The sequence below is a fragment of the Pecten maximus genome, chromosome 4 (assembly GCF_902652985.1).
Source record: "Pecten maximus chromosome 4, xPecMax1.1, whole genome shotgun sequence".
Taxonomy (NCBI): Eukaryota; Metazoa; Mollusca; class Bivalvia; order Pectinida; family Pectinidae; genus Pecten; species Pecten maximus.
Window position 1 is genome coordinate 9,767,204 of NC_047018.1, and position 13,766 is coordinate 9,780,969.

General features: G+C 38.1%; 1 protein-coding gene and 1 long non-coding RNA gene across 53 annotated transcripts in view; one reads left to right on the forward strand and one right to left on the reverse strand.

The window, feature by feature from the left end:
• LOC117325173 (egalitarian protein homolog) overlaps positions 1–779 on the forward strand; it is a 28,691-nt gene extending 27,912 nt beyond the window's left edge. For all 3 annotated transcript variants that reach the window (XM_033881165.1, XM_033881164.1, XM_033881163.1), the window contains one exon: positions 199–779. In XM_033881165.1, the coding sequence (XP_033737056.1) occupies positions 199–427 (229 nt within the window). In that variant the 3' untranslated portion in view covers positions 428–779. The remainder of the gene's footprint in view (positions 1–198) is intronic.
• Positions 780–2,393: 1,614 nt separating this feature from the next.
• On the reverse strand, positions 2,394–10,917 carry LOC117325176. 50 transcript variants are annotated; one of them, XR_004532175.1, is made up of 9 exons: positions 10,596–10,917; positions 5,922–10,513; positions 5,725–5,874; positions 5,317–5,536; positions 5,170–5,274; positions 4,733–4,837; positions 3,269–4,636; positions 3,119–3,168; positions 2,394–3,028 (listed from the first exon to the last, which is right to left on the reverse strand). It is a non-coding gene; the product is annotated as an uncharacterized LOC117325176 (long non-coding RNA). The 50 variants fall into 50 exon arrangements; XR_004532176.1 differs by having other exon boundaries at positions 5,922–10,397; positions 10,567–10,917; XR_004532174.1 differs by having other exon boundaries at positions 5,922–10,508; positions 10,562–10,917.
• Between the last annotated feature and the right edge of the window lie 2,849 nt (positions 10,918–13,766).

Consider the following 13,766-nt stretch of genomic DNA (forward strand, 5'->3'; position numbering starts at 1 on the left):
AATTTTCCTTTTTCCTCGAAAACGGCATTCTTATTTGCTTCAAAAGATACTTACCGTTAATATAACCATTTCTTTACAGGGTTTTATTAATCAGAACATGTAAAATTAGTTAAAGGTATGTAATTCTCAATGCCCTGACTTATAAAATTTCTTAGGAGATCTTGTTATTGCACGACACTTACCTTGTTGTGTCTACAGACAGCTGAGTCCTGAGTGGTTGGACTGGTTCGATTGCCGGAGTGAGGAAACCCGCTTGATGTACATCAGTCCAAAGAAGGCAAAGGATATACAGTGTTCCCGTGTACACCATGACAACCGGGACCGTCGTTACCTGTTCCAGACCCCAGCGCCCATGATGTCCCGCGATAATCTGCCCTATGTCAGAGACACAGTACCAGATAAGCATTCACTCTACGATGAAGTGTAGAAGTTACCGTATATCATTGACAGTATTATTATGTTTAATAAGAAATTACTTTCATTCCATGATCCAGTACACCCGCCAAGTTTTTCCTGGGTTTACCAATGTGATATAAGATAAGTGTTTAATCAGAGATTGTGCAATATGAATGTAATACCATTATATATAATACGTTTTTGTTTTCTGTTGAGATTTGTTCAGTGAGAGTTCATGGTTACATATCTTTCTGCGTTTAAAGGTTTCACTGTCTGCTTTATTTTGCACAAAAGTATCTAACGAACCTTGTGATTTGATGCTGCTATCACTGCTTCTACTGAATTGGATCCGGTTACAATAAACATTAAAGTTAAACATTAAACCTAGTTGTTATTGACTTATTATGACATCCCTTTGAGTGGAGCACTGGTCTGACAAGTGTCCACTGATCACGTGACTGCAGCGTTACCAGGTTGTATACATTTTACGAACCAAACATCAATGTGTATGGAGTTTAACACAATGGCTGAGCTTCCGTTAATGTTCATGTGAAGTGCTCCAAACGCTATGTTATATTTACCGTACTTGGACGCAACTAAATTTTAGTTTTCCTGGAAAATGTCATCTTTAGATGTACAATCTTTATATCTATCAAGAGATATGTCTTTCAAGGCTTTGTGTTTCCACTGACATATGATGTGGAACCCTGTCCTAAATTTAGATGCAGAGTAGCTCCATGTTTTATCCTTGTTCAGTTTCTCCCTGTCTTTCCTTAACAGTGCATTTCTATGCCAGTCTAACAAAATATGCCAATCTTCAACAAATAAGTTCTAAGAATGACAGTAATTTTTTGTTTGATAAATTCCTCAATCTTATGGATGGCATTTTTAATTGGAGATGAGGAACTCAAAATTGATTCTGAAACTACAATTCTGGTACACATATTTAAATGTTTTCAATGGGCCATTTGTATTCATATTTTTTAGAATTGCCGATTAATATTCAATGTTCACACCCGACTCTTTTGGATACATCTATCCATATATCAGTAAATGGGCTATTCCATCATCGATTGTGTATGTTTGACAGTTACAATAAGCTGTTAAACAGGTTATGTACTTGTGTTAAAATCACTAGAATGTGATAAATTTAATTATAATGTACATAGTGTCGAGGAAAGCCTGCCAGCTTCAGTATCTACATGTAGTCCTGAACAGTGATCCATAACACTTGGATATATAGAGGATATCTAACAGTGTCTTCAGTAATACCAAATATATTTCACGAGTGGGGCTAATATTTTGATATTTTTCACTCGTGCTGTGCACTCGTAGGGGTTTTTGTTGATAAAAAATGTAATAAACAGAATATCTAACAGTGTCTTCAGTAAAACCAAATATATTTCACGAGTGGGGCTAATATTTTGATATTTTTCACTCGTGCTGTGCACTCGTGAAAAATATCAAAATATTAGCCCCACTCGTGAAATATATTTGGTTTTACTGAAGACACTGTTAGATATTCTGTTTATTACATTTTTTATCAACAAAAACCCTACCCCATATGCTAACTAGGACTACAGCGATAATTTGTAAACAAAAAAAGTAGTTTCCCCTGTCCAGGTGCCGACATATATGTCGGGCTTTCTGATTGGTCAATTATTTTGGTATTTTCTAATCATTAATTTGATTGGTCAAATCAGCAAAAGTGATATTTTTCACTAGTGAAAAATATGATATTCTTCACTAGTGAAAAATATCACTTTTATAGAATGAATAATTTTTGATATTTCACTGGTAAAAATGTAATAAAATTAATCTATTAAGCATTCCTCCTGGAAGATGGAATTTGGGATGGTTTGTTGGATCTTCTGTATATACAACCATTATTAAAAACAAATTAAAAACAAAAACCATTGATGGTGGATGCTGCACCATGTTATAAGTTCACTTACCCTTTGGGCATCCCGAGAAAAAAATAACGACATAGATAAAGGTATGCATTCTTCAATCTTAGATTTATTATATCACTTTGAATAATTTATCACTAAAGACACAACATGTAGATGTAGTTTGATTCTTATCAATACAGGATAATATCAAAACCACACGAGTCTCTTTGTCAAGCTGGGAGAAGTAATAATTGGCAGAGAAAAACATTGTCTTTGTAAGACTGTTCATATTGTTTTAATATACACAATGCAAAAGTTTGCTACCACAATCAATGACAAGTACATTTTCTCTTTAAATAGTCAGGGAGAAAGTGTTTAATCTGTGGTCTCTAATGTGTCATTACTACTATACTTGTCTGTACCTATCACCATCCACATCAGTCTCTAGTGTGTCATTACTACTATACTTGTCTGTACCTATCACCATCCACATCAGTCTCTAGTGTCATTACTACTATACCTGTCTGTACCTATCACCATCCACATCAGTCTCTAGTGTGTCATTACTACTATACCTGTCTGTACCTATCACCATCCACATCAGTCTCTAATGTGTCATTACTACTTGTCTGTACCTATCACCATCCACATCAGTCTCTAGTGTGTCATTACTACTATACTTGTCTGTACCTATCACCATCCACATCAGTCTCTAGTGTGTCATTACTACTTGTCTGTACCTATCACCATCCACATCATGTGTCATTACTACTTGTCTGTACCTATCACCATCCACATCAGTCTCTAGTGTCATTACTACTTGTCTGTACCTACCACCATCCACATCAGTCTCTAGTGTGTCATTACTACTTGTCTGTACCTATCACCATCCACATCAGTCTCTAGTGTCATTACTACTATACTTGTCTGTACCTATCACCATCCACGTCATGTGTCATTACTACTAAACTTGTCTGTACCTATCACCATCCACGTCAGTCTCTAGTGTGTCATTACTACTATACTTGTCTGTACCTATCACCATCCACATCAGTCTCTAGTGTGTCATTACTACTTGTCTGTACCTATCACCATCCACATCAGTCTCTAGTGTGTCATTACTACTATACTTGTCTGTACCTATCACCATCCACGTCAGTCTCTAGTGTGTCATTACTACTTGTCTGTACCTATCACCATCCACATCAGTCTCTAGTGTGTCATTACTACTATACTTGTCTGTACCTATCACCATCCACATCAGTCTCTAGTGTGTCATTACTACTTGTCTGTACCTATCACCATCCACATCAGTCTCTAGTGTGTCATTACTACTATACTTGTCTGTACCTATCACCATCCACGTCAGTCTCTAGTGTGTCATTACTACTTGTCTGTACCTATCACCATCCACATCAGTCTCTAGTGTGTCATTACTACTTGTCTGTACCTATCACCATCCACATCAGTCTCTAGTGTCATTACTACTATACTTGTCTGTACCTATCACCATCCACATCAGTCTCTAGTGTGTCATTACTACTTGTCTGTACCTATCACCATCCACATCAGTCTCTAGTGTGTCATTACTACTAACTTGTCTGTACCTATCACCATCCACAGTCAGTCTCTAGTGTGTCATTACTACTATACTTGTCTGTACCTATCACCATCCACATCAGTCTCTAGTGTGTCATTACTACTTGTCTGTACCTATCACCATCCACATCAGTCTCTAGTGTGTCATTACTACTATACTTGTCTGTACCTATCACCATCCACATCAGTCTCTAGTGTGTCATTACTACTTGTCTGTACCTATCACCATCCACATCAGTCTCTAGTGTGTCATTACTACTATACTTGTCTGTACCTATCACCATCCACGTCAGTCTCTAGTGTGTCATTACTACTTGTCTGTACCTATCACCATCCACATCAGTCTCTAGTGTGTCATTACTACTTGTCTGTACCTATCACCATCCACATCAGTCTCTAGTGTGTCATTACTACTATACTTGTCTGTACCTATCACCATCCACATCAGTCTCTAGTGTGTCATTACTACTTGTCTGTACCTATCACCATCCACATCAGTCTCTAGTGTGTCATTACTACTATACTTGTCTGTACCTATCACCATCCACATCAGTCTCTAGTGTGTCATTACTACTATACTTGTCTGTACCTATCACCATCCACATCAGTCTCTAGTGTGTCATTACTACTTGTCTGTACCTATCACCATCCACATCAGTCTCTAATGTGTCATTACTACTATACCTGTCTGTACCTATCACCATCCACATCAGTCTCTAGTGTGTCATTACTACTATACTTGTCTGTACCTATCACCATCCACATCAGTCTCTAGTGTCATTACTATTTGTCTGTACCTATCACCATCCACATCAGTCTCTAGTGTCATTACTACTTGTCTGTACCTATCACCATCCACATCAGTCTCTAGTGTGTCATTACTACTTGTCTGTACCTATCACCATCCACATCAGTCTCTAGTGTGTCATTACTACTATACTTGTCTGTACCTATCACCATCCACATCAGTCTCTAGTGTCATTACTACTTGTCTGTACCTATCACCATCCACATCAGTCTCTAGTGTCATTACTACTTGTCTGTATCTATCACCATCCACGTCAGTCTCTAGTGTGTCATTACTACTTGTCTGTACCTATCACCATCCACATCATGTGTCATTACTACTTGTCTGTACCTATCACCATCCACATCAGTCTCTAGTGTCATTACTACTTGTCTGTACCTATCACCATCCACATCAGTCTCTAGTGTCATTACTACTTGTCTGTACCTATCACCATCCACATCAGTCTCTAGTGTCATTACTACTTGTCTGTACCTATCACCATCCACATCAGTCTCTAGTGTGTCATTACTACTATACTTGTCTGTACCTATCACCATCCACGTCAGTCTCTAGTGTGTCATTACTACTTGTCTGTACCTATCACCATCCACATCATGTGTCATTACTACTTGTCTGTACCTATCACCATCCACATCAGTCTCTAATGTGTCATTACTACTATACTTGTCTGTACCTATCACCATCCACATCAGTCTCTAGTGTGTCATTACTACTATACTTGTCTGTATCTATCACCATCCACATCAGTCTCTAGTGTGTCATTACTACTATACTTGTCTGTACCTATCACCATCCACATCAGTCTCTAGTGTGTCATTACTACTATACTTGTCTGTACCTATCACCATCCACATCAGTCTCTAGTGTGTCATTACTACTTGTCTGTACCTATCACCATCCACATCAGTCTCTAGTGTCATTACTACTTGTCTGTACCTATCACCATCCACATCATGTGTCATTACTACTTGTCTGTACCTATCACCATCCACATCAGTCTCTAGTGTCATTACTACTTGTCTGTACCTATCACCATCCACATCAGTCTCTAGTGTGTCATTACTACTTGTCTGTACCTATCACCATCCACATCAGTCTCTAGTGTGTCATTACTACTTGTCTGTACCTATCACCATCCACATCAGTCTCTAGTGTGTCATTACTACTTGTCTGTACCTATCACCATCCATGTCATGTGTCATTACTACTATACTTGTCTGTACCTATCACCATCCACGTCATGTGTCATTACTACTATACTTGTCTGTACCTATCACCATCCACATCAGTCTCTAGTGTGTCATTACTACTAAACTTGTCTGTACCTATCACCATCCACATCAGTCTCTAGTGTGTCATTACTACTATACTTGTCTGTACCTATCACCATCCACATCAGTCTCTAATGTGTCATTACTACTTGTCTGTACCTATCACCATCCACATCAGTCTCTAGTGTGTCATTACTACTATACTCGCCTGTACCTATCACCATCCACATCAGAGTACCATAATCTATCACTGTACTCAGATCACATGGATTCAAGTAATGACACAGCTTATCACATGAAATCATATACAATATTTGAAAAGGGTATCATCATTTAAGTTTTCCAAAACAATTCACATGACATCTGTTGTATATCTGTAAAATAAATACTGCATCTTCAAAACAGTGCATGCAATATCAGCTTATTTTAATTTTTATTGACAATGGAGTTTGCATACTGTTATTTCTAGTTTTATGGTCTATATTTCTGTAGCAACATCGTAAAATGCTGAAATGTTGGAAACAGAAGTAGCAAAGGGAGGTAATTTATTTTGTTTAAGAATACTCTGCTGTTAAGGCCTGGATCACATAGAGTATATTTTGTATTTTGTTACAGGTAATATACATAACATTGACAGTGATAACATCTGGACTGTCAATCAGAAAACAATATGTTATAGTACAGAACATGGACTGTCAATGTTATAGTACAGAACATGGACTGTCAATGTTATAGCACAGAACATGGACTGTCAATGTTATAGTACAGAACATGGACTGTCAATGTTATAGTACAGAACATGGACTGTCAATGTTATAGTACAGAACATGGACTGTCAAACAGAAAACAATATGTTATATAGCACAGAACATGGACTGTCAATGTTATAGTACAGAGCATGGACTGTCAATCAGAAAACATTATGTTATAGTACAGAACATGGACTGTCAATCAGAAAACATTATGTTATAGTACAGAGCATGGACTGTCAATCAGAAAACATTATGTTATAGTACAGGACATGGACTGTCAATGTCATAGTACAGGACATGGACTGTCAATGTCATAGTACAGAACATGGACTGTCAATGTCATAGTACAGAACATGGACTGTCAATGTTATAGTACAGAACATGGACTGTCAATGTCATAGTACAGAACATGGACTGTCAATGTTATAGTACAGAACATGGACTGTCAATGTCATAGTACAGAACATGGACTGTCAATGTTATAGTACAGAACATGGACTGTCAATGTCATAGTACAGAACATGGACTGTCAATGTTATAGTACAGAACATGGACTGTCAATGTTATAGTACAGAACATGGACTGTCAATGTTATAGTACAGAACATGGACTGTCAATGTTATAGTACAGAACATGGACTGTCAATGTTATAGTACAGAACATGGACTGTCAATGTCATAGTACAGGACATGGACTGTCAATGTTATAGTACAGAACATGGACTGTCAATGTTATAGTACAGAACATGGACTGTCAATGTTATAGTACAGGACATGGACTGTCAATGTTATAGTACAGAACATGGACTGTCAATGTCATAGTACAGAACATGGACTGTCAATGTTATAGTACAGAACATGGACTGTCAATGTTATAGTACAGAACATGGACTGTCAATGTTATAGTACAGAACATGGAATTCCTGGTGTTATCACTTGTCTTTGAATTCTTTATACAAAAATATTGACCGAATTTTCAACTGACTGCGAACATCATTCTAATATAAGTACCATGTATTAAACTTTAATGCTATACTACCGGTAACAGATACATTGTACTTTCCTGACAGAAATGAGAAATGTTATCCAATGAAAATGAACAAAAGTTGGTACCAGGCAAAATTATTTTGTAATGAAAGCGTGAAAACAATTTGTAAATTAACATTGATACTAACTAAATCAGCAAGTCTTTAGAATATCATGTCAAGTAAACAAGGCGATGAACAGCTGAGTGAAAAAATAGTACAAGATTGATATACAGGATCTACATATGTATGTACAGAAGGACCCCATCGTCAGTTTTACAAACGTATACATAACTGTAGTGTGGTATGGTATACACAGGACCACAGGATCAACTCTATTGATGTATACAGACAGATCACAGGGTCGACTCTATTGATGTATACACAGACAGATCACAGGGTCGACTCTGTTGATGTACATGTACAAAATGACCACAGGGTCGACTCTGCAGATGTACATGTATATACAGAATATCCCCAGTTTCAACTCTACAGACCTATATAGAGACTCTACAGATGTATATACAGAGCAATCATAGGGTCAACTCTACAGATGTATACACAGACAGACCATGGGGTCAACTCTACAGATGTATATACAGAATGACCACAGGGTCAACTCTACAGACGTATACACAGACAGACCATGGGGTCAACTCTACAGATGTATATACAGAATGACCACAGGGTCAACTCTTCAATGTATACACAGAATGACCACAGGGTCAACTCTACAGACGTATATACAGAATGACCACAGGGTCAACTCTACAGACGTATATACAGAATGACCACAGGGTCAACTCTACAGACGTATATACAGAATGACCACAGGGTCAACTCTACAGATGTATATACAGAATGACCACAGGGTCAACTCTACAGATGTATATACAGAATGAAGACAGGGTCAACTCTACAGACGTATATACAGAACAACCACAGGGTCAACTCCATGTGCCTATATACAGAACAACCACAGGGTCAACTCCATGTGCCTATATACAGAACAACCACAGGGTCAACTCCACGTGCCTATATACAGACCAACCACAGGGTCAACTCTACAGACGTATATACAGAATGACCACAGGGTCGACTCTACAGACTTATATACAGACAGACCACAGGGTCAACTCCACGCACCTATATACAGAAGGACGGGCTATTCACTATTTACATTGTCAAATTATGAGTTTAATGCCCAAACAATTTATAAGTGAAGTGTATCTGTCTGAAAGTAAAACTATTTCAAGAAATTTTATTTACATAGCTCTTTACATAATTTGAATATTGTTTTTAACACCAATTGGTTATTCTTAAAATAACATTTCATGTCAATTCAATAAAGGTTAAGGAAACTAATTTGAAATATGAAAATTTGAAGAACAAAATCCATTTCTTATACTGTTACACTTTCAATTTCTACATGAATATCCATTTGAGAAAAAAACATATTATTGCATCATAAGATTGGTTTTGAATTGCTGTAAATCATGCTCCCAAATTACCAGGGACTTTATATGCATTCCATCTGGCAAATACAGAAAAGAACATATCATAACACATGCACTATGTTATTACAATATTTCAAAATGAAAGTCAATAAATAATCTTATAACAAATCACAATTCTTTGTTTATGTCAACAACATTTCATCACCTTCTATAGTTATAATTACAAATCCTTAATGAACCAATGTTAATGAATGATTTTCAAAATACTGGGTAAACTAACAATTAAAAGGTAGTGTTCTCAGGATTTTCACAAATAAAAATCAATTTTTTAATGAATAAGAATCTAGCAATAAAAACCATCAGTATTGAATTATGAAAACCATTTTTATCGAATTATTCATTCAAACTTTTTTTCTGATTTTACATAAATACTAAAATGAAAGGTTGTGTTATTATGGAAGAAAGAACAAGCTGAAAGGCAGTGAGGATAAGGAGATTCACATAGCTGGATGAATTAACAGTGATATATCAAATAATGACAAATTGATCTGACAATAATCAATGTTACAAAACCAACATAATTAGAGGTTAAGAAAAATTATAAAAACTAAGATTAAGATTAATAAACTGAAAATGTTATAAAACCTTAAGAAACAAGTCCATACTTTGATCTTTTATCATTCCACCAAAAAGAATCAGACTTGGGGATGATAAAGACACATCATAGAATTTACAAAACTTCTGATAAACATTCCCCACCAGTCTGTTATCAATCAAATCACCAGAGTGAACAAGAGTACTGTCCCTTGATACTGGATACACTATTAGGACAATCTTTTCAAGGGAACGTAGCTCTGCATTATAGATCAACAAGATAGGTCATCATCATACACATGAGAATATAAAACTGTTTACCTACAAAAATCTGCATTTTGTCAATAGATATGGAAAAAAATCTGCATTTTGTCAAATAGATATGGAAATCACACAAACCAATGCAGTACAGGGTTTCTTTAAGTTTGAACTGGACTAGTTATGTGATTATGTGTCAGTGAAGGAAGGGTGCTAATGGTACCCTTACCTGTGTGTTGACACATGTAGTACTCCTACCTGTGTGTTGACACATGTAGTACCCCTACCTGGGTGTTGACACATGTAGTACCATACCTGTGTGTTAACACATGTAGTACCCTACCTGTGCGTTAACACATGTAGTACCCCTACCTCTGTGTTAACACATGTAGTACCCCTACCTCTGTGTTAACACATGTAGTACCCCTACCTCTGTGTTAACACATGTAGTACCCTTACCTGTGTTAACACATGTAGTACCCTTACCTGTGTTAACACATGTAGTACCCTACCTGTGTGTTAACACATGTAGTACCCCTACCTGTGTGTTAACACATGTAGTACCCTTACCTCTGTGTTAACACATGTAGTACCCTACCTCTGTGTTAACACATGTAGTACCCTTACCTCTGTGTTAACACATGTAGTACCCCTACCTCTGTGTTAACACATGTAGTACCCCTACCTGTGTGTTAATACATGTAGTACCCTTACCTGTGTTAACACATGTAGTACCCCTACCTGTGTGTTAATACATGTAGTACCCTTACCTGTGTTAACACATGTAGTACCCTTACCTCTGTGTTAACACATGTAGTACCCTTACCTCTGTGTTAACACATGTAGTACCCCTACCTGTGTGTTAATACATGTAGTACCCTTACCTGTGTTAACACATGTAGTACCCCTACCTGTGTGTTAATACATGTAGTACCCTTACCTGTGTTAACACATGTAGTACCCTTACCTCTGTGTTAACACATGTAGTACCCTTACCTCTGTGTTAACACATGTAGTACCCTACCTGTGTGTTAACACATGTAGTACCCCTACCTCTGTGTTAACACATGTAGTACCCTTACCTCTGTGTTAACACATGTAGTACCCCTACCTCTGTGTTAACACATGTAGTACCCTTACCTCTGTGTTAACACATGTAGTACCCCTACCTCTGTGTTAACACATGTAGTACCCTTACCTCTGTGTTAACACATGTTGTACCCTTACCTCTGTGTTAATACATGTATTACCCTACCCCTGTGTTAACACATGTAGTACCCTACCTGTGTGTTAACACATGTAGTACCCCTACCTCTGTGTTAACATGTAGTACCCTTACCTCTGTATTCACACATGTAGTACCCTTACCTCTGTATTAACACATGTAGTACCCTTACCTCTGTATTAACACATGTAGTACCCTACCTCTGTATTAACACATGTAGTACCCTTACCTCTGTATTAACACATGTAGTACCCTACCTGTGTGTTAACACATGTAGTACCCCTACCTCTGTGTTAACATGTAGTACCCTTACCTCTGTATTCACACATGTAGTACCCTACCTCTGTATTCACACATGTAGTACCCTTACCTCTGTATTAACACATGTAGTACCCTACCTCTGTGTTAACACATGTAGTACCCTACCTCTGTGTTAACACATGTAGTACCCTACCTCTGTATTAACACATGTAGTACCCTACCTGTGTGTTAACACATGTAGTACCCCTACCTCTGTGTTAACATGTAGTACCCTTACCTGTGTTAACACATGTTGTACCCCTACCTCTGTGTTAACACATGGAGTACCCTACCTCTGTGTTAATACATGTAGTACCCTACCTCCGTGTTAACACATTTAGTACCCTACCTCCGTGTTAACACATTTAGTACCACTAACTGGTTAACGGCAATATTTCTTTATGAAACAAGAGGCCCAGGGGCCTTAACGGTCATCTGACTCTAAATTAAAACCCTTATATTATTGTAGTATGCATTCTCTGTAGCAAGTATATAGTGGCACTGTTGGCCATGGTGGCCATCTTGGATATCTGACCGACCCAATAAATAATAACACTTGGTCTGGACCATCTAAGGATCATTTCTGGTAAGTTAGAGCTGAATCCCACCGGTGGAATTGAGAAGAAGTTTGAAATAGGTGTTGTTCAGGAAAACCATGATTGCGCAATCATGTTACAAAATGGCCGCCATTGCTGCCAAGCCAAAGTTTTTACAAGGCCGAAAAAATAACAAAACTTTGTTGGCACTCCTTCCTTAACATCCTCACCAATTTCGAGCTCAATGGCACCAGTGGAACTGGAGAAGAAGTTTAAAATGTGTTTTTTAAGATGGCGGATATGGCGGCCATCTTGCATTTCAGACCAATCTAAAAAATAACAACACTTGGTCGGGATCATCTCAGGAACATTTCAGGCAATTTTCAGCTCAATAGCACTGGTGGAACCGGAGAAGAAGTTTAAAATGTGTTTTCAAAATGGCGGCTATGGGGGCCATCTTGGATTTCGGACCGACCCGAAAAATAACAACACTTGGTCGGGATCATATCAGGATCATTTCAGGCAAGTTTCAGCTCAATAGCACTGCTGGAACTTGAGAAGAAGTTTAAAATGTGTTTTTCAAGATGGCGCCTATGGCGGCCATCTTGGATTTCGGACCGACCCGAAAAATAACAACACTTGGTCACGATCATATCAGGATCATTTCAGGCAAGTTTCAGCTCAATATCACAGGTGGAACCTGAGAAGAAGTATAAAATGTGTTTTCAAAATGGCAGCTATGGCGGCCATCTTGGATTTCGGACCGACCCGAAAAATAACAACACTTGGTCGGGATCATATCAGGATCATTTCAGGCAAGTTTCAGCTCAATAGCACTTGTGGAACTTGAGAAGAAGTTTAAAATGTGTTTTTCAAGATGGCGGCTATGGCGGCCATCTTGGATTTTGGACCGACCCAAAAAATAACAACACTTGGTCGGGATCATCTCAGGATCATTTCAGGCAAGTTTCAGTTCAAAAGCACTGGTGGAACTTGACAAGAAGTTTAAAATGTGTTTTTCAAGATGGCGGCTATGGCGGCCATCTTGGATTTCGGACCGACCCGAAAAATAACAACACTTGGTCGGGATCATATCAGGATCATTTCAGGCAAGTTTCATCTCAATAGCACTGGTTGAACTTGAGAAGAAGTTTAAAATGTGTTTTTCAAGATGGCGGCTATGGCGGCCATCTTGGATTTCGGTCCGACCCGAAAAATAACAACACTTGGTCGGGATCATATCAGGATCATTTCAGGCAAGTTTCAGCTCAATAGCACTGCTGGAACTTGAGAGGAAGTTTAAAATGTGTTTTTCAAGATGGCGCCTATGGCGGCCATCTTGGATTTCGGACCGACCCGAAAAATATTAACACTTGGTCACGATCATATCAGGATCATTTCAGGCAAGTTTCAGCTCAATATCACAGGTGGAACCTGAGAAGAAGTATAAAATGTGTTTTCAAAATGGCAGCTATGGCGGCCATCTTGGATTTCGGACTGACCCGAAAAATAACAACACTTGGTCGGGATCATATCAGGATCATTTCAGGCAAGTTTCAGCTCAATAGCACTTGTGGAACTTGAGAAGAAGTTTAAAATGTGTTTTTCAAGATGGCGGCTATGGCGGCCATCTTGGATTTCGGACCGACCC